Source organism: Epinephelus fuscoguttatus, linkage group LG20, assembly GCF_011397635.1.
Source record: "Epinephelus fuscoguttatus linkage group LG20, E.fuscoguttatus.final_Chr_v1".
Classification (NCBI taxonomy): domain Eukaryota; kingdom Metazoa; phylum Chordata; class Actinopteri; order Perciformes; family Serranidae; genus Epinephelus; species Epinephelus fuscoguttatus.
The window spans coordinates 39031848-39050479 of NC_064771.1; the positions used below are offsets into that span (position 1 = coordinate 39031848).

At 42.8% G+C, this 18632-nt stretch overlaps 1 protein-coding gene across 1 annotated transcript in view; it reads left to right on the forward strand.

The window, feature by feature from the left end:
* Positions 1 to 845: 845 nt before the first annotated feature.
* The window catches only part of acsf2 (acyl-CoA synthetase family member 2), a 52040-nt gene continuing 34253 nt past the window's right edge, over positions 846 to 18632 (forward strand). The window contains exons 1-5 of the mRNA XM_049562786.1: positions 846 to 1307; positions 5496 to 5691; positions 12429 to 12557; positions 16798 to 16851; positions 16971 to 17089. Coding sequence (XP_049418743.1) covers positions 1189 to 1307; positions 5496 to 5691; positions 12429 to 12557; positions 16798 to 16851; positions 16971 to 17089 — 617 coding nt within the window. The 5' untranslated portion in view covers positions 846 to 1188. The remainder of the gene's footprint in view (positions 1308 to 5495; positions 5692 to 12428; positions 12558 to 16797; positions 16852 to 16970; positions 17090 to 18632) is intronic.

Sequence of the window (18632 nt, forward strand, 5' to 3'; positions counted from 1 at the left end):
ATTTGGCTGCTGCTCATCTCCAGCCCTGGTTGGGTCACAGAGGTGTCAGTTATCAAACATGTGTGCCCAGATGTTGAACAGGTGATCACGGCCCTGAGAAGAAGAATATTGATGTTTTTTGTGATGAATAATGTTGTAAAGACTCCCTCACCACTAAGTCCAATATTACTTGACTTGCTTTTGATGATATTTTGTCCTTTTTGTTGCCCAAAACTCACCATCAGCAAACTCACCTAACTCCATTTGAGTAAAACATAATGTCAGTATGCTCAGAGTCAGCATTGTGTGCACATCTCACTGGGTGAATAAGGGTTTATTTTCAGATAAACCAGAGTTGGTGATTATTGTTGAACCATGTTTTTTGAAAGTTTTATTTGTTTCTGCATGTACTGGTGTGTTCCTGGAACACACCTGTGGCTGGATCCCAAGGAGGAGGAGTGTCAGGGTCAGGTCGACACAGCTGGGTGTGGCCAGATTCCTTGAGTGTGTTTTGGGGGGGTGCAGGGATGCCACTGACGATCATGTTCACTCCACTGATGGCAGCTGTTGGTGCTCACTGTGAAGGCACTTCCTCAGGCTGAACACACTCAGAGCTACATGAGTTCATTCTGATCAGCTGATCAAAAACTCAGATGGTGTTTCTCAAGGTCAAGGATCCTCCCTCCTACAGAGGCAAGGCAGCATTCCGTGTCTCCAGGTGCCCCAACTCAGAGTTTGTTGGGTCTGCCTCCTGAAACATGTCCCTGAGCTTGTCTGTGGCAAAATGTAGTAAAGTGATGGTTGTCAGTTGCCTGCAGGGGGATCACATGCTGCATGTCGCACTGCTGCAGGCTCTCACTCACTCACTCACTCACTCACTCACTCAGTGCTGGACCAGTTTGTTCACATGATAAAATAAGGTTCCTGTTTATAAAGAAGTTTCCCAGCAGTCTGGTGGTAGTTTGTGGCCCCTCAGTTGTTTCCTTGCAGCACTGACGTCTCCATCAGGAGAGCACTGCTGTGAGCTCATGTGACGGATCAAGGTCCGTGGAAGGAGCTGCCAATCGCTGCAGACTAATCTCCCGCGAATCAAAAGTGAATTCCTGCCTGAACTGTGTCAGAGCAGCTCAGTCTCGCGGAGCTCAGAGGAAGTAGATCTCTCCCAGTGTGTTGGTGAGGAAGAGGAGCGCTAAGCTGCAGCTGCACACTATGACACCCAGGCTCGTGCTGTGCTCACAGGCTCTACGGAACAGCTGTGTGTTCTCCACATGTGTAAAGGTTCTGCAGAGACCGTGGACACGTCACCCAGGATCACCTACAGCCACTCGGTGAGTGACAGACACACACGCACCCACGCATGATCCAAACACAGTGTTCACTTTCACTTCACTTTAAAGCTCACATGGCTGCACGAGACACAGGTTTCCTTTAAACTACATTAAAAACAAAGTCTAAAAGATAGAACAACATGTTCCTCAGAAACAGAAGTTTATTTGTGGGTAACTTTTTGATTATGTAACGGCTGCTGGGACAGATAACATGACACCACTTGAGAGGTTTCTAAACGCAACACAGGCAGCCCCCACATTTAATATTACGTAATCTTGATTGCTTTATATTAACTGCCATCTCTCTGCAGGCGCGCGTGCAAAATAAAATAAACAGTGTTGTAAACATGCAGAAATGTGAGGGTGTGACCTGCAGCGGAAGGAGGGGGGCATTAGAGAAGCACGAGTCTGGTGTTTGGCTCTCCAACTTAAATAGTTGTCACTACACGGTTGTTTAATGTCGGGTCGTGAAGGTGTTCACATTATTTTGTGTGTGTAGCTGTGGGACTGTGAGGCAGCAGTTTGTGCAGATCATCATGCCTGGACATAACTGTTCAGCACATCCTCTCTCCGCCCTCGTCAGGTATTGATGTTTCAGTCATGAAAGGCACCGTATATAACCCACGTTATCATGAAAGCTGCAAACACATGACCAATGGAATGGACAGGTGGAAAAGAAGAGGTAGTACAAAGACTGAAAGTCCACGTAAGAAGGTTCGCAAAGGGTGATGGATGGGTTCAACTCATCCTCACTGTGACCTCGTCACATGTCCACGTTTGGTCATGGACTTTCCACGTCCACATATGACGTCCAAGGTACCCTGGGTGTGTTGGTTGTTGACGTTCTGGGACGCCGTGTCAACTTCAGCCTGTTACATGCATTGTCTGTTTTCAAAATACACTTCTGTTTTCACAGGAAATGTACAGTTTGATACAGTCTCTTTCAAAATAAAAGCACTATGTCGGTACAATGCAGGTAAAAAAAAAAAAGCTACCATCTAGTTGCAGTACAGCACAGTGACTTATTTCACTGTTGATTTTACAGTAGAGAAGAATTACAGTGGTGATGGAGTATTTTCCCCCAATGCTTTGCTATTTACTAGAGACGCACGATTATATCTGCACGTTATCCGTATCAGCCGATATCGTCTTAGAATAAGAGTCTGAAGTAGAAGTATATGGAGCAATAAAATAGAAATAGAAATGTGCATTATGCTACAGTATTAAAAAGAAACCGTATGTCTTCACTGTGCTGCATTCAACTGTATAAACTAGTGTGCATTCAGACATATAGCAGGGATGCACAGTAATATCGGCATCATCGGTATCGGCTGATATTTGCTTTAAACTAACCCTATCTAAACAAACTATCAGAATCGGCCGTCATGTTTTTTTTTTTTCTTAATTTGCACAATGACAGACGCTAGAGTTTCCACCACAGACAGTCCTCTTAAATGTGGGCGGGGTTGTTGTCACTCACTGCTCCGTCCAGCACTCGCTGTATTTCCTCATCAGCGGTGACACAGATGGAAGTCTGCACCTGGTTTATCGTCCACAGAACGAGGCTGCACGCCCACATTTTCACAACAAAATAGAACAGGCTGCAGTGAGAGTCTCTCTCCATGGGATATTTCAAAATAGCAGCTTTGTGCATTTAGTCCTTCTCAGGCAAGCTCAGGGGTTTAGTGTTGCTGTAGCCCACAGGAAGTGAGGATTAGAATATATGACCTTCACATAATCCGCTCCAAATGAATCTATATTTTTAAAGTCATTACTAAAAGTGTGTGTCATATAAAAACTAAAGTGATGGTCAAAGTTGTCACAGTGAAATTTAAGGTGTGCTGATGGATTCACGTCATCAACTCATGCATTGAGTAACATTACAAGTTAACGTTCCACCTTAAAAGTTGCCGGCAGTCGGCCCAGTGAATGAAGTTATTTTTTTCTCTTTCATTTTATAGTTGTAGTTTACTGATGTATGAACAGAGGTTACATAAAACCAGAGTGAGCGTCCTCTACTGACCAATCAGACTGCAGTGTTCACAGCTCCACCTTTTAGTACCAGATCTGTGTGCTAGGTACCCCAACAGAGGGGGAACCAAACATGGGGACGCTAAGGAACGCTTCTGTTGGGACCATCCACAACTTTACACTGTGGAGACGGAGACTGTGAACTGAACTGAACTGAACTGAACTGAACTGAACTGCTCGTGGAAACAGGAATACAGAGACAGGTGTGAGAAAGAAAACAATCAGAAGGAAATCTGTTTGTCTCAGAAGAGAGATGGATGAAGAAAACTTGCTCTCAGTGTCTCAGAATATTGTGATATTTGAAATCAAAGTGATTAGAAAAACAAATTCACCTTAGTCAAATTAAACCTTAATATCATCAGCACCAGTCAGTGCAGCCCTGCTACAGACGACACAGAAGGTTTTATCTGTCATCATAAAGCTTGCTCTCCTGTCACTCCCTTATCTGCAGCAGAGACCTGTGTACCTGTAGTGTGCTTCTGTGTGAGAGGTCAATGACTGTCAAACTTGTTTGAACCAAGGCCTGAACCTTTTTGACTTCCAATCTCTTCTCAGGTCAACAAACCATGAGGTCACGTTACACTTCATGACTGCTGAGTAGTTAAGTTCCAAGAGGAGATTAAAGATAGTCTCTGAGCAAGAGTTCAGACAAGGTGGCTGTTCAGTTCTATGGTTGGAGGATCCTCAGAGCAAGTATCTAATCTTTGGTTTTAAATCTAGATTATGGGAATAAAGGTAGACAGAGAATAACAATAACTGATTGTTGACAAAGTCTGAAACAATACTAAGTGGATCAACAGCTTCTTCAATGAGATGATAATCAAGAATAAGACTGGAAGTTGAGTCCAGTCTCTGGCTTTAGGCTTCATGTTGGGTTCCAGATTATTGAATTGATCATTAGTATCTATTAATAATCTGTTTTTTATACCTGTCTGTCTTTGTTGTAACTGTCCTGTCTCTCCTGCCTGAGGGCAGCAGTTCAGACAGACGGTGTCCTGGGTGGGACGGGTCCTCGAGAATGTTCTGGGCTTTTTGAGGCAGTGGGAACTGTACAGCTCTTTCGAGGAGGGGAGAAGACAGCCGATCATTTTCTGGGCAGTGTTGACGACCCCCTGGAGCGCTCTTCTGTCTGCTACTGTGCAGCTGACAGACCACACACATGTACAGTATGTCAGCACATACTGTACATGTAGTTTCTGGTTGAGCTGGTTCTTCCTGTGACGTTTCAGGAAGTTGAGTCTCTGTTGTGCCTTCCTGATTAACACTGTAGTGTTGGTGCTCCAGGTCAGGTCGGTCAATCAGAGACCCTCCCCTCACACTCCCTGCTGATGTTTGATGGCTGAAGTGAACCAAACAAGACTATTTCAGATTTGTATTCATTTGATTGGAGGGAGACACATGACATTCAGCTAAGACTGCAACATTTTTGTCATCAATAAAGCAGCTGATTTTCCTGTTTTTAATTAATAGATTTGTTGTTTAGTCTGCTAAATGTCAGAAAAGTGTCCATCACAATCTCTCAAAGTCCAAGGTGAAATATTTAAATGTCCTGTTTATCTGTCCTACAGTCCAAAACTTTAAAGCAATAAATTACTAACATTAAATACTGAGATGATAAATTGAATAATCATTCCAACTCTAAATCCAACATTTGATGTGAGTCTGACCGTTGTTTAAAAAGTAATAAAAATAGCCACGAAAATCTTCTTATTGCTGACGTCCAGCGGTTTCACTTCTTCTCACCTTCCTGCATACAAGTTTACTCCAGGACAGCATGAACAGGAGTGGTTACAGGCACAATAAAACACACCCATCAGTGATGCAGGGTGAGCTGAGATGGGAAACAGGCTTTTATCTTTCAACCAGAACGAGCAGTGAAACACAGATTTTCAGCCTTGTGTTTAAGTGTTTCCTTTTAAAGGCGCTGGTTGTTCCTGACTTGACAGAGACACCATTTCATCAGCATAGCATAGTGTGTATTGTATATTATTTGGCCAAATGGAAACATGTAGACAGAGAGTAGAAGGGGACCCAGAACAGAGCCCTTGAGGTCCTCCACATGTCCCATTTAACCTCCTGTCTTCACACACATATTCAGGACTGTGTTTGATATGATTTGTGCCCACAGTTAAGTAACTAACTTCTGTTTCCCTGCAGTGGCATTCATGTGGACTCTCCGCCCATCGTCCCAACTCTCACTACCAGCTACGTCCATGGCACGTCTTCCACATCTTTTCTCCACACTACAGTTGGAGAGTCCCTGCTGAGGACAGTGGAGCGCTGGCCTGACCGACAGGCCATGGCCTTTCTGCAAGACGGAGTTCGCAAGACCTTTGCACAGTTTCAGCAAGATGTGAGTCTTTTCCTTAAAGTATACTGTGTGTGTCCAATCGATGGTCAGACCCCAACCCCAGCTGATGATGGTCAATCCAACAATGCTAATGTTGGTAGAGGTTAGATGTTAGAAAGCCTACAAGCAACCTATAAATTACAGCCATGTTTGTTTTATGTGAGACTCTTCAGGCTGAACATGGAAGTCCTTGGAGGAAAATCTATTCCTCTTTAACCTGGGTTTTATTCTTATTCTGTATCTTTTGACTATGGGTCATAAAACATCGCCCTCTTTGAGTACAAATGAAAGTAGAGAGAGTAGCCCCAGGGTTAGCTATTTCTGCTAACTGCATAGGGATCAACTTGTTGGTCAGTTAGCTAAGTGGAGCCACAACTCATTATCTTGAGTGCTATATCATAGGCAACTGGACTTGCTTGAGTTTCTTGAAGACGTTTCACCTCTCATCCAAGAGGCCTCTTCAGTTCTAACAGACTGATGCAGAGTTGCAGGCTTTAAACTCTGTGTGGGTGTGAACCCTGACAGAGTCATTGAGGTCACATGTGAGTTGCTGGCCCATGTGGCCTCAATGACTCTGTAGAGGTGAAACATCTTCAAGAAACTCAAGCAAGTCCAGTTGCCTACGACATAGCACTTATGACTACCATGACCTGGATGACTGAGAATCTTCACCAACACAACTCGCTATACACTGTTTTGACCAAGTTTCAGAATCTTCGCAACGCAGGCGGCAGGTCCAACATTCTGTTGATTTATGGTCAGAAAGGCAATTATGAGAATTACACTGCTATTGAAAAACACCAGAATTTCCCTTTAATATTTTGATATTGTCCACCTCTGAGTGCCGTGTTAAACAACATGTTATTGGAGCCATCGTGATTTACAATAATCAGTGTTATTGTATAACAAGGTGTAGTTGTATCATTGCCAGATCAGGCTGCTTTCATCCACTGTTTGCACGTATACCTACAGAACGTAATGCACCAGAATTCATAGATAACCTACATAATCATGAAGCAATGTGCTGACAGGTGGAAAGAAAGAAGAAATATTAAGAGTCAAAGTCCATGTAAGGTAGTTGGTTGGGGTGACAGATGGGTCCAATACATTCTCACTATCGACGTTTGGTCATGGACAGATACCCAGATAAGACGTCCAAGGTACCCTGGGTGTGTTGGTTATTGATGTTCTGGGACGCCGTGTCAACTTCAGCCTGTTACATGCATTGTCTGTTTTCAAAATACACTTCTGTTTTCACAGGAAATGTACAGTTTGATACAGTCTCTTTCAAAATAAAAGCACTACGTCGGTACAGCACGGCACTTAGATGTTTTTTCTTCAACAACAAAATGCATGTGGTTAGGTTTAGGAAAAGAACAGGGTTTGGCTTTATAATCTCACAGGACGTGAGCACCGCTCTCCTTGGTGAAGGTTGCTGTTTACTGGACCCCTCTCACTCGCCCCACTCAGACTTTCACTGCCTTATTTTCTGTTCTTGTCGGGTCGTGTTTCACTCTGCCGCTGCCTGGCACCGTTAAACTATAACGTAGACTGACTGCATATCACACCGATGTTTAAGGAAGGCCTCTTTTGTCGATGTCTGACACTGCAAGTCACTGCCTAAGCGCCAGATTTCGATGACTTTGGAGTGAGACCGGGTTGATGGGTCAAACAAACACAGGACTTTCCCCCAGGAGACTTGGTATTTGTCCTTTGTGTGAAACCAGGACAAGTTTGAATTATTTCAAGGTACATTGTCACATCGTCTGGTTATGTGAAGTACGTAACTTTACGTTGACTATGTGACGTAACGACATCCAACTATGTTTCTTTTTATGAACCTGGCCTATGTAACATTACGTTAAGTATGTAACGTGACAACACCCAACCATGATTCTTTTCCTAAAGCATACCTAACCAGTGACGGCACTAATTCATCAGATATCTTACAAACCATTGTATGTGCATTTTTATGAGATATCATATAAACCGCTGTATGGGGATATGTCGCCAGATTAATTTTTTCAAATATCTCCTCTTTGATTTCACTGTTGTTTTTTTATGAGGATGTTTACGAGTTTTGGAGTGAAATCAAAATCCTGATTTTGGAAATGAGAACATCTGTGGCCTGCATGTTGCTTTATAACCTGTGTTAAGTGATAGAAAGTTAATGGTTTCTGCCTGGCTTCACCTTCTCTGTCCCACAGCACAAAATCCAGACCTATAAAACTGAAGTACCTGGACTCCAGAGAGGCCAATGAAAAGACAGTTGCTTAATGCTTTTTACATCCTACAGTTTTATACGATAGCAGAATGAGATGAACTGTAAATGAACCTTAAACCTCACTTTGCTAGTTGCCTTCAGTTTTTACTGTGAAGCGCACTCAAAGAAATGAAGCTGTAGAGCAGATTCGCCTCATGTTTTTCTTCCTCTCCTGTTGGTGGAGGAGATTTTTGGGGCCTGATGCAACCTGAGAGGAGACTGGAGGAGGGTCACCACATTCCCAACATGTTTGTAGAGTGAAGTTTTTGTTTCTCCTGAAAACAAGCTACAATTTAACATCACTCTAACATACTGCAGTGAAGGATGGGAAATACCACATGATGTGTGTATCGTGAAGTATCAGGTCGCCACCAAGGAAACATTATGATTTATGAAATCTTAATAGTGTGAAATAAATGCACGAACGAGTCTTCACTTTATTATTTTGATTGAAAGAGACCTGACACTGAATGATGTTGTATTTGATTTACTTCCAACAGTTTCCTTATTGATTGTAACAACAATAAACAAAGACATATAAATAAATAACTAAATCAATTATAATAAACTTTATTTGTGTCACACTTTTCAAAACGCAGTTACAAAGTGCTTCATGAGACAAATAAAATAGTGCACACCATCAAGATAAAGACAGTTATTAAAACATTAAACATACGCTAAGACCAGATAAATCAGAGCGTGTAATAAGATAATTAAATAATAAGATTGATAGAAAGAAGGATCAAATCTGGACACACAACAGATTTACTGTAAAACAGCCTTCCTGTGAAAGTATGTTTTGAGGAGGGTTTGAAATGAAGACACTGGGTTTGCTAACCTAAGTCAGCAAACGTACCTAAATAAATGAAGTAAAATGAAATAAACAAAAAAATAAGTAAGACAAAAAATAAAAATAAAAAATTAAATAAAAGGGAGAAAAACCATGAAATACAGGTTGAGGATCACGTTAGTGCGACATAGTACACTTCAGTTTGGTTCACTTATAGCCCAGTAAACACAAACAGAGTTGATCCAAAGTACTCTCACAGCACACACACACACACACACACACACACACACACACACACACACACACACACACACACAGAGAGAAAAGCAAAAACAAAAGAGAAACACAAACATTTGAATGATAAGAGCAATGAAATAATAATAACCTGTCATGACTCTAGGCTTGTTTCATACTGTCACCACACTGTGACAGCAACAAAGACAGTCACATTATGCACAGTTAAAGACTGGTGAGTAAAAGTGTTTTAAGATCACTCTTTAAAATCTCAGTGCTCGGTGAGAGTCGGACGGTGGGAGGAAGAGGATTCCAGAGTTTCAGGGCAGCGATAGAGAAAGCTCTGCCCCTGTAACACTCAGTCCTGGATCACAGGACAGACAGAAGTCTTGAGTCAGACGATCTCAGTTCTCTCACGCTGTGATGCGTGGAGAGGAGCTCTGTGATGTCAGACAGGGTGAAGCAGCCAGTGTAGGGAGGCGAGAATGGGGTAATGTGCTCCGTCTTCTGTGACCTTCTTTAAACTCTTGCTGCTGCATTTTGGACCAGTTGAAGACGGGATAAACAAGACTGAGTAACACCAAAATATAACGAGTTGCAGTAGTTGAAGTGGGAGGAAATGAAGACTGACTTTGTTCAGCTCACAAGTACAGAGAATTGGAGATATATAAATATAATATTTTTTTAACTGCAGTGGAGGGAATTATGTTTTCTTTATGTTGGCTTAAGGGAGGGGCACACAACTTTAAATGGCTGTATGTTGTGTCTGTTATATGGCACGCCGTGCAAACCTGCAGCCAAATGGCCAAATATGAGACTGACATGATTCTCAGTTGAGCTGTATGGAGGTGAGATTAACGGCGTGGTGCGGGATGTGAACCGTTGCTGTGGGGCTTTGGCTCAAGTAGTGATGACATCATGTTGTGCTGTGTTATCTCATGCTAACCCAGCAGAGAGGAGAGGAGAGCCAGTCACAGGGAGGGTCCTTCAACGCTGCATCAAACGCCCCTGCCTTTATGAATAGATTATTTTTTGTTGGAAACACTGAATGCGGAAAACGCTTCTGAACATCAAAACTGGCAGAGCTAAGGCTGTTGTGAAATCAGGCGTCTCAGGCCAAATAATACATTGTGAAACTCTGGAGTTTTTTACTGGAGCCGGTGGAGAGAAGTTAAAACAGGAGCATTGTGTTCACACCCTTTGGTTGTTGTTGGCACTGCAGCTGCAGCATTTTGAATGAGCTTGAGTTTGTTTAACCCCTCATGCTTTGTCAGCAAAAAGTGAATTACAGTATTTTAGTTTACTAGAAATAAATACAGGAACCAGCCTTTCAGAGTCTGACAGTGACAGGATGCATCTAACTTTAGATATATTTCTAAGATGATAGAAGGTAGTTTAATGGATACGTGCTTCTTGAGGTTCACATCACACCCAAGTGTTTGACATGCTGAAAGTATTTTCACCTCCCACCCCCCAAAAAACATGAATAATGAGCCCCCTCCTGTCCGGCTGCACATGGCCCCTGAAAGCTCCATTAGTCAGAGGCTTACATAATCCAGAGAGCCAAAATCTAGGCCAGGAAAAAATCCAATAACTTGCTGCTCATGAGGCTTTACAGTAACAATTAATGATGAGTTTTTATTATATATTATATTATTATTATTATTATTATTATTATTATATTATTTTATTCATTTATTTATTTTGATTTTTGGCCGGTGGACAATCAGAGAGTTTTCATGAATGAATCAAAGTGAAAGGACATGTCACCCTGTCCACAGTGGACATTACACCCCTCGGCAGTAATTTGTTTCACAACTCACTTTACACACAGTTCATGGAACCAAGATAATCATTAGTCAGTCCTGGGAGTTACACACATGTACTCCTTCACTGCACTCAAGTTTTATTATTTATTGTTCAGGGACAAACAATAACAGAAATAGGTTAAAAATGCATGAGAAAAAAACCTACCTCTCATTTTTTAAAATTCTCTTTGAGTTATACTGAGGTCCATAAAACGATGTAATCATTCTCATTTGAAGCAGAAGATCGTAAAGATGGGTTAAAATATAAAACACAAAAGCAGATGAGGGACAAAAGAAAGTAAAGATACAGGTATAGAAATAGAAAATGAAACACAAAATAGAAAAACAAACTAAATGTGTAGATGCTTTTAGGGCAGACGTCACGATGACATCATGTGATCACCTGGAGGTGCAGCTGCCTCTCCCCCACAGGGCTGTAGGCTCCATAGGAGTGTTAAAATGTGTTTGTCTTGTTGTGTTATTGGGAGCCAGAATAGAAGGAGTCATGGCTCAAAACCAGCCGCCACTGCCCGTCAACAAAAACAAAGACAACTATGGTTAAATGTGATAAGACCAAAGGACTGGACGGAGGCCATCATCAAAAATGCTCACATGTGCAGCGCACACTTCATATCAGGTTAGGGAAAAAGTATTTCCTGTTGTAGGGATGAATAAGGTTATGTGTATTAAGGGTTATCATGTCCACCTCATCAGAAACTGGGGAGGGATTAAGAGGAAGATTGGATTTCTCTGCAACGCTAACTTTTTAGCACATTAGCTAACGTTAGCTTCCATAGCAAAACAAACAAGTGTGGTCCTCCTTTGTAAGATTGGCTTCCTGTGACATCATCCATCCACTGAGTGAGAGCATACGGGTCGGCCAGTCTGGTCCCGTTGGTCAGTGTTCACTTATTCAAGTAACACTGGCGGTCCCGGAGAATACCTAGGAAACCTTACAAGAGCACAGAGTTTACAAGCTGAGCTGTCTTCAGACATCATTTATTGTCCCCAGCAGAGTGTCACAGATTATATTTTATATTTCTGACCATTAACTCTGTGCTCACTGTTTTCATGGTCATGTTGATGCTGTAGTACAAAGAGATACTGGAGACTTAAACACTGTAAACTGCAAACACGACTTGTCACAGCAAGAAAGGCACCAGGAACAGCACTGATATAAGTGTTTGCCATAAGGCGTGTCCTCTTTGTCAGTCACCTGCATGTTCTGTCTTGTTTAATAAAAACACTTTGACCCAGTGACCTTAAGAAACATATCTCAAACTCAGTGTGGTGCATGATGTCGTTAACCTGGCATTAAAGTGCAGGCTGACAGCGCTCAGATAGCAGCTGTCATATAACACGTCAACTGTATCTCACGCTCCACTGAGCTCTGATGTGTCATTATTGATCTACAAACATGATTGTAAACTGATGGTTCTAGGTATAACCCTTCATGTTCTAGACAGAACTTTCTGAAAGGGTTCCAGGTGGGATCTTTATAAAAGGTTCAACCAGGAGCTGAGAAAGTTTCTACTATGGAGACAAGCTGTATAGATCTAGTTAGCACCATATTTCTGAGACGCATTCTTCAGCTCGTGTCAACAAACATGTGAAACCTGTTGATGTGTCCGTATCGTCCCTGCAGGTGGATCAAGCTGCAGCCGGACTGCTGGCACTTGGGCTGCAGAAAGGAGACCGGCTCGGCATGTGGGGACCCAACACTTACGAATGGATCCTCATGCAGTTTGCCACAGCCAAAGCTGGCATTATACTGGTGAGTGGAAGCGACACAACAGTAAAAAACAACAGTATCACAGAAACGGAGCTCATTCTCTGAATTAATGCAGATCCATTTATATTTTGGGACTTTGCTCATCTGTGCCAAAGAGCTCTATTGTCCAAAAACACATGAATACATCAGTGAGCCAGACTGGACGACATGTTCCCTCGTTAACCACGAACACACACACTGGGTGTTTCTCAAAGTCAAGGAAGGATCCTGAATGGCTGAATTTCAAGGATGCTACATCATCAAATCCTGCTGAAGGGACTGTTTCACTGTCAAGGATCCTTCAAGTTCTACCGAGGACTGAGTCCTTCCATCAGAGAATTTTCAAGGATGCATGTGTGTATACTCGGAGTATAAAGTACCCACAATTCTTTGTGCACAATTGACTTGAAATGCAGGCAGGGCCTCTTTAACCAGACCTGCACCAGAGGAGCTCGACAGAGTTTGGATATATGGATCATTTATTTGGATCAATATCTTCAGCAGTTTTTATCAGCATGAAAAAATATTGACAGAAGCCTCATGTTTTACACTTTCCAATGTGTCCACTGCCACATAATGAGAACTTTGAAATAACGTGATTTAGATCAAACATATTTTAAATTAACCATTTACAGCACAGATGGGGCTCTGAGTGCCTGCTTTGTACAAAAGTTTAATTTAGCTTACCTGTTTAAGTATGATCCAGAAATATATTCTCCCTAAAAGTCACGTGACTCTGAAAATACTGCTGACATCTGTTCAAACTGTCCGACAACATTCACTCAGAGTGCCAGAATTATCACAGTATCTGAAACCTCCTCAGTCTGCTGAGGGTTCATGACGATCACCTCAGGACGCTTGTTAGTCTGTTCCACTGTGTGTTCACTGAATGATAGGAAGGACTCTTGGCTTGCCTCTGCAGCATCCTTCCTTGGAAGGACTCATCCTACACAGGAAGGATCTGTCACAGTCCCTGTCTCTCATTCCCCTCCTGTCACTCTGCTGCAGTGATTTTCCGCTCCCCCTCCCTCTGCTCCACTCTACCTGCCAGCCACGCCCACCTCATCAGCCCAACTCTGCTCACCTGCCTACACAGCTGCAGCTCATCTACCAGCCCTGCATATACGCCTCTCCAGCACTCTCACTCGTTGCCAGATTGTTCTTCAGCGTCATGCGAGACTTTCCAGCGTTCATCTCCTGTCTGCTCTCCCGGTGCCGACTCTGCCTGTTCCCGACCTGCTCTCCTCGTCTGCCTCCTGGTAAACTCACCTGCCTTCTGTCCCTGACCTCGTGCTCTGCCTCAGCGTTTCTGGTATCTGACTGCTCGGCTGGTAACGACTCCTCCGCCTGGCCTCGTCTATCCTCCTGCCTGCTCCCCATTGGTGCCTCTGCCTTCGCGGACTGCTCATCTGCCTCCGACCACTCCTCTGCTCTCTCCCCGTCGGCACCTCCGCACGTGCAGCCGACTCTTTAGGCCACGGAGCTTCCTCCTCGTCGTCATCAGCTGAAGTAAGCTACTTCTCTTCCCCTCACACCAAAAGAGAACTGAACTGTTTAGAGCCGGGGGCTAAGGAGCTTCCCCTCGGTTCCACGGCCGACTCCGGCTGCGTCTCTTCCCCTCGTCTGAGCCCCAGAGACTGTGAGGGCTTTCAGCCCGAAGAACAAACTTTTTTTCTGTGTTTATTCTATCTGCTCCGTACCTTGTTTGCTGTGGTGAAAATAAAGGTCATTACCAACCGTTCCTGAGCGCCTGTGTACTGCATTTGGGTCCATACTACACCCGTTTCAGGATCCTTGACTTTGAGAAACCCCAACTGTATTTTCTTTATTCGATCCCACACACAGCGTCCTGCAGCCACAAATACTCACTACAGCATTAAATGTGGATTAATACACTGCTGAAAAAGTCCTTAAAGGGATAGTGCACCCAAAAATGTAAATGCAGCCATTATCTACTCACCCATATGCCGAGGGAGGCTCAGGTGAAGTTTTAGAGTCCTCACATCACTTGCAGAGATCCAAGGGGAGAGGAGGTAGCAACACAACTCCACCTAATGGAGGCTGACGGCGCCCCAGATTCAAACGTCCAAAAACACATCATTGAAACCACAAAATATCTCCATACTGCTCGTCCATAGTGATCCAAGTGTCCTGAAGCCCCGACATAAAAAGTTGTTTGGAAAAACCTCATCTGAACTCTGTTTTTAGCCTCACTGTAGCCTGTAGCTCTGACTGCCTCTCTGGGCACCGCGCTCACATGTACGACAGGCTTCAATGAGGCTAAAAAGTGATGTGAGGACTCTAAAACTTCACCTGAGCCTCCCTTGGCATATGGGTGAGTAGATAATGGCTGAGTTTTCATTTTTGGGTGCACTATCCCTTTAACACGTGCACTGCTTCCTCCTGTTTGTTTCATTAATAACTACAATGACCAGCTGTAATAGGGAATTACTGAGCTCAGATTAACAGAGTGACTTGTTGACAATAAGACAAATATACCAGAATATCATCAGTCTAAGCCTTTAACATGTTACAGTGATCAAAGCCCAGTCGCTAGAAGGAAATGTTGGCATTGCAAGTTTCTTCAAACCATGAAATACATTTCATTTGTACATTTCATACACATCATACTAATGTTTCTATAGTGAGGTAGTATATGAGCTGTCATGAGGAGGTGGAGGGGATGGTGGATGGCGTCACATCCAGGTGAGACACCTGCCAAGCTGCAGAACACTGTTTGAGACCAACAAACAACAAAACTGGTTCTGTTTTAACGAGTCATTGTTGTGTTTCCAGCAGTTTGTTAGTCACCAAATCTGGGTGTTTTTAGTGACCTTTCCACCAGGGTTAGTGCCACTGGAAGCAGTTGTGTTTAGCCAAAACACCACCGTGTTTCCTGCTGGGATAGTGCCAGACAAAGCAGGCATTTTAAGTCAAAACATGATCTTATTCTAACATTAACCAAGAGGTGTTTGTGCCTAAAGCTAATCACAGGTACCAGTGAAAGTTTCAAAGTATGTGCCACATAACAATTCACAAATGTTGCATATCCATGGTTTGCAGAAATGTACAATGCCAACATTTATTTTCTGGCAGTTGGGTTAGGTAACGCAATACAATGTAATATAATGACATATAATCATGACATATGATAAAGCCATCTTTAAGAAAAAAGTAGTTCATTAATAAATTAATAAGTGTTATGGATCAAACAGTGGAGGCACAACAACACAGCTTTAAAGTTCATAAAGGTCGGTTTATTTCCCCAAAAAATAGATTTTACAAAGCAAATGACTAAAGACGACAGCATCTGAGTTAAAGGGCCTTAAAAGAGGCCAGTTAAACGTAACAACTGAAAAATAAGGCAAACAAAACTCAACAAACAGACCTGACAGAACGAGACAATGGGGCAACGTACTGTCTACACTGGCTGATCAGACCAGCTGAAACACAAAGGGGAGAACTCACCTGAACAATAACTAAGACTAAGACTAAGACACCCCGTGTCCCCCCATGATGCTCTGTGGGAGGGCCTTCTGCATAAAAGCAGGCTCCGCCCACAGCCCCATCTTTTGCCCACCTCCAACCAGGAAGTAATTTCAGGTAACTCAAAGACAAAAGAATTAATAAGTTATAAAAGCAAACAGCAACATAACAAAACCATGTAAACTAAATGTGTGCGCTTCATCTAGAAAACAGTGTGTTGTCAAAATGCTAATAAATTTTAAACTAAACAAACTGGTGTCGTGTGTTTTAAGTGATTGCAAAGTAAAGGTGACTCAACATGTGGTGATCGTGTATGGGAATCCTCGAACCTCTTGTGAGGCTGTGCGCACGGCCATGGCAGTAAGGTTAGCAGGCCAACACACTGGACACGTATTATAATGAAGGTTGAAGAAATGAATTGATGGGTTTGATAAGGAGGAAATGGACACTGGGTGGGGGTGGACATTACCTGCTATGGGGTCCTTCTCTGATCAGTTTTTCTGAGAAAAACTGAATAAAAAGATTTAAAAATAAAGAGACAACAAATAAAAGATAATAAATACATATTGGTAACCAAATGTACCTGATGAATATCCATCACAGTACAATAGTTACACCTCTCACTAAAATTATATTGGTTAAAAGAACCATTCAGGTGGTTTAAGTCGACTGTGACTGTGGTCCAGTTTTAAGTCCGTCCACTTTTTAGTGTCTTTTCTGTCATGAGCTGATTTTTTATGGTTTCACCACCCAACAGGTGTCAGTGAACCCAGCGTACCAGCTGCAGGAGGTGGAGTTTGCACTGCGGAAGGTAGGTGACTTTTCCTGTGTCGTACTGCTGAGACATGCAGAGAATTGAGCTTGTGATATTAGGCTATGTAAATAAAACTTCATCACATTAAGGTGACTCCTCTGCTCCTCTTCTCACAGGTTGGGTGTAAAGCTATCGTGTGTCCTACGCAGTTTAAGACTCAGAAGTACTGTGACATGCTGAGAAAGATATGTCCAGAGATCGAGTCGTCCACCCCAGGAGACATCAGGAGTGCCAGGTACAGCTGCGTGCTCATCGCCTGTTATTGTCACTGGTTTCAAAACCGTTACAAGGACCTTTCAATTTGTCTTGATTTCAGCGCCCCCCTGTGGCCAACAGCAGTAGTGTTTCCATGAGCACCACCGCCTTGTGTTTTGATCTGGCAGCACGTGCAGTTGTTTTGGAAGCAAATTAAAGAAAGACACAACTTTTTAAAATGTATTTTTGAACACAGCTGTTTGCAGAATGCGTAGTGATGACGTCATGTGTCTGTTTGTGGCGATATAAGGGCCCTTACATATCGGGCCTAGTTTTTGCAGTGTGTCCCACAGTGTTGGCACCACCCGGCCCTTGTTGGGTTCTTTTGGCCGACTCAGCGCTTTGAACTCACTCTGATTGGCAGTTCAGCTCAGCGCACACGAAATGAGTCGAGTCAAGACGACCTGAGATTAAAACACACTTGTTATGTACGTAAGATTGTTTTTTTTTTTTAGCCACTAAAAAAGGTTTCCCTTTCTGAATGATGAATTAAGACTAGCACCTGCTGGTATGGAGAGTTATTTCCTCTAATGCAGGTGCAGAAATGATGTGCTAGTTGGCCATTGGTTGTGGTCTGTAGCAGCATGAGGCAACATGAGGCAGCATGAGGCAACGCAACAGTCGGCTTTCATCCACTAGTTCTCTGATACAGTTTATGGTGTCTTGGCTTAAGATTAGTAACTGTAACATGACAACGGTGAAACAAATTATATTCTTAGCACTGTTCGTACACCTAGGTTATACAGCTGCATGCAGAAGTTCTGGACAGATGTCCTTCTTATGAAATTCTGCATCCTTTTTTCTCCAAACACACCTTTGATCATTGTGTTTACCTTCATCAGTCCAGGACGTGTTCCATGAAGCATCAGGCTTGTTCAGATGTTCCTTTGCAAAGATCTGATGCTGAATTTAGTGGTGGCCACAACTCAAGACAAAATCTCACACAAATGTCTCACAGGATAAAAGGATGAAGTGATGAGATTTTATATCCAAAAGGTCAAAGGTCAGCCTCACTGTGACATCATAATGTTCAGCATAAAACACTTTTCTGGCCATTAATAAACATATTTTAGGAGCAGAAGAGGAGACATTTGGTTGGGTACTGAATCAGTGACACTAAACTTGGGTGTCAACCTTAAACTGTGCTGATTGTTTAAATCTTCTGTGCTGTCGCGGGGACATTGAGTGTGAAGCATCCATGTGTTAGAATTTTTGTAGAAGCATCAGTATTTTAAACATTGTCATCTGTCATGGCTACATATGAGTCTTGACAGGCATGGATGTAAACTGCAACTTGACTGGTTTATGGAGGCATACGATCGCAGGCCGGTAATTCTAGTTGTCTTATTTATGCAGGTTGAGAGGCCACCAAAGCGTGCAATCTTTTTGTGAATTGTGAATTTCGTGAAAAACGTATTGAAGAAAAAGTAACATCAAGTGAGAATCAATGCTAACATTAGCAAGCTAGGCTAGCTACCTTCCATTTTCCAGAAACGTATGAGGATTCATGTTCTGTTGTTTTG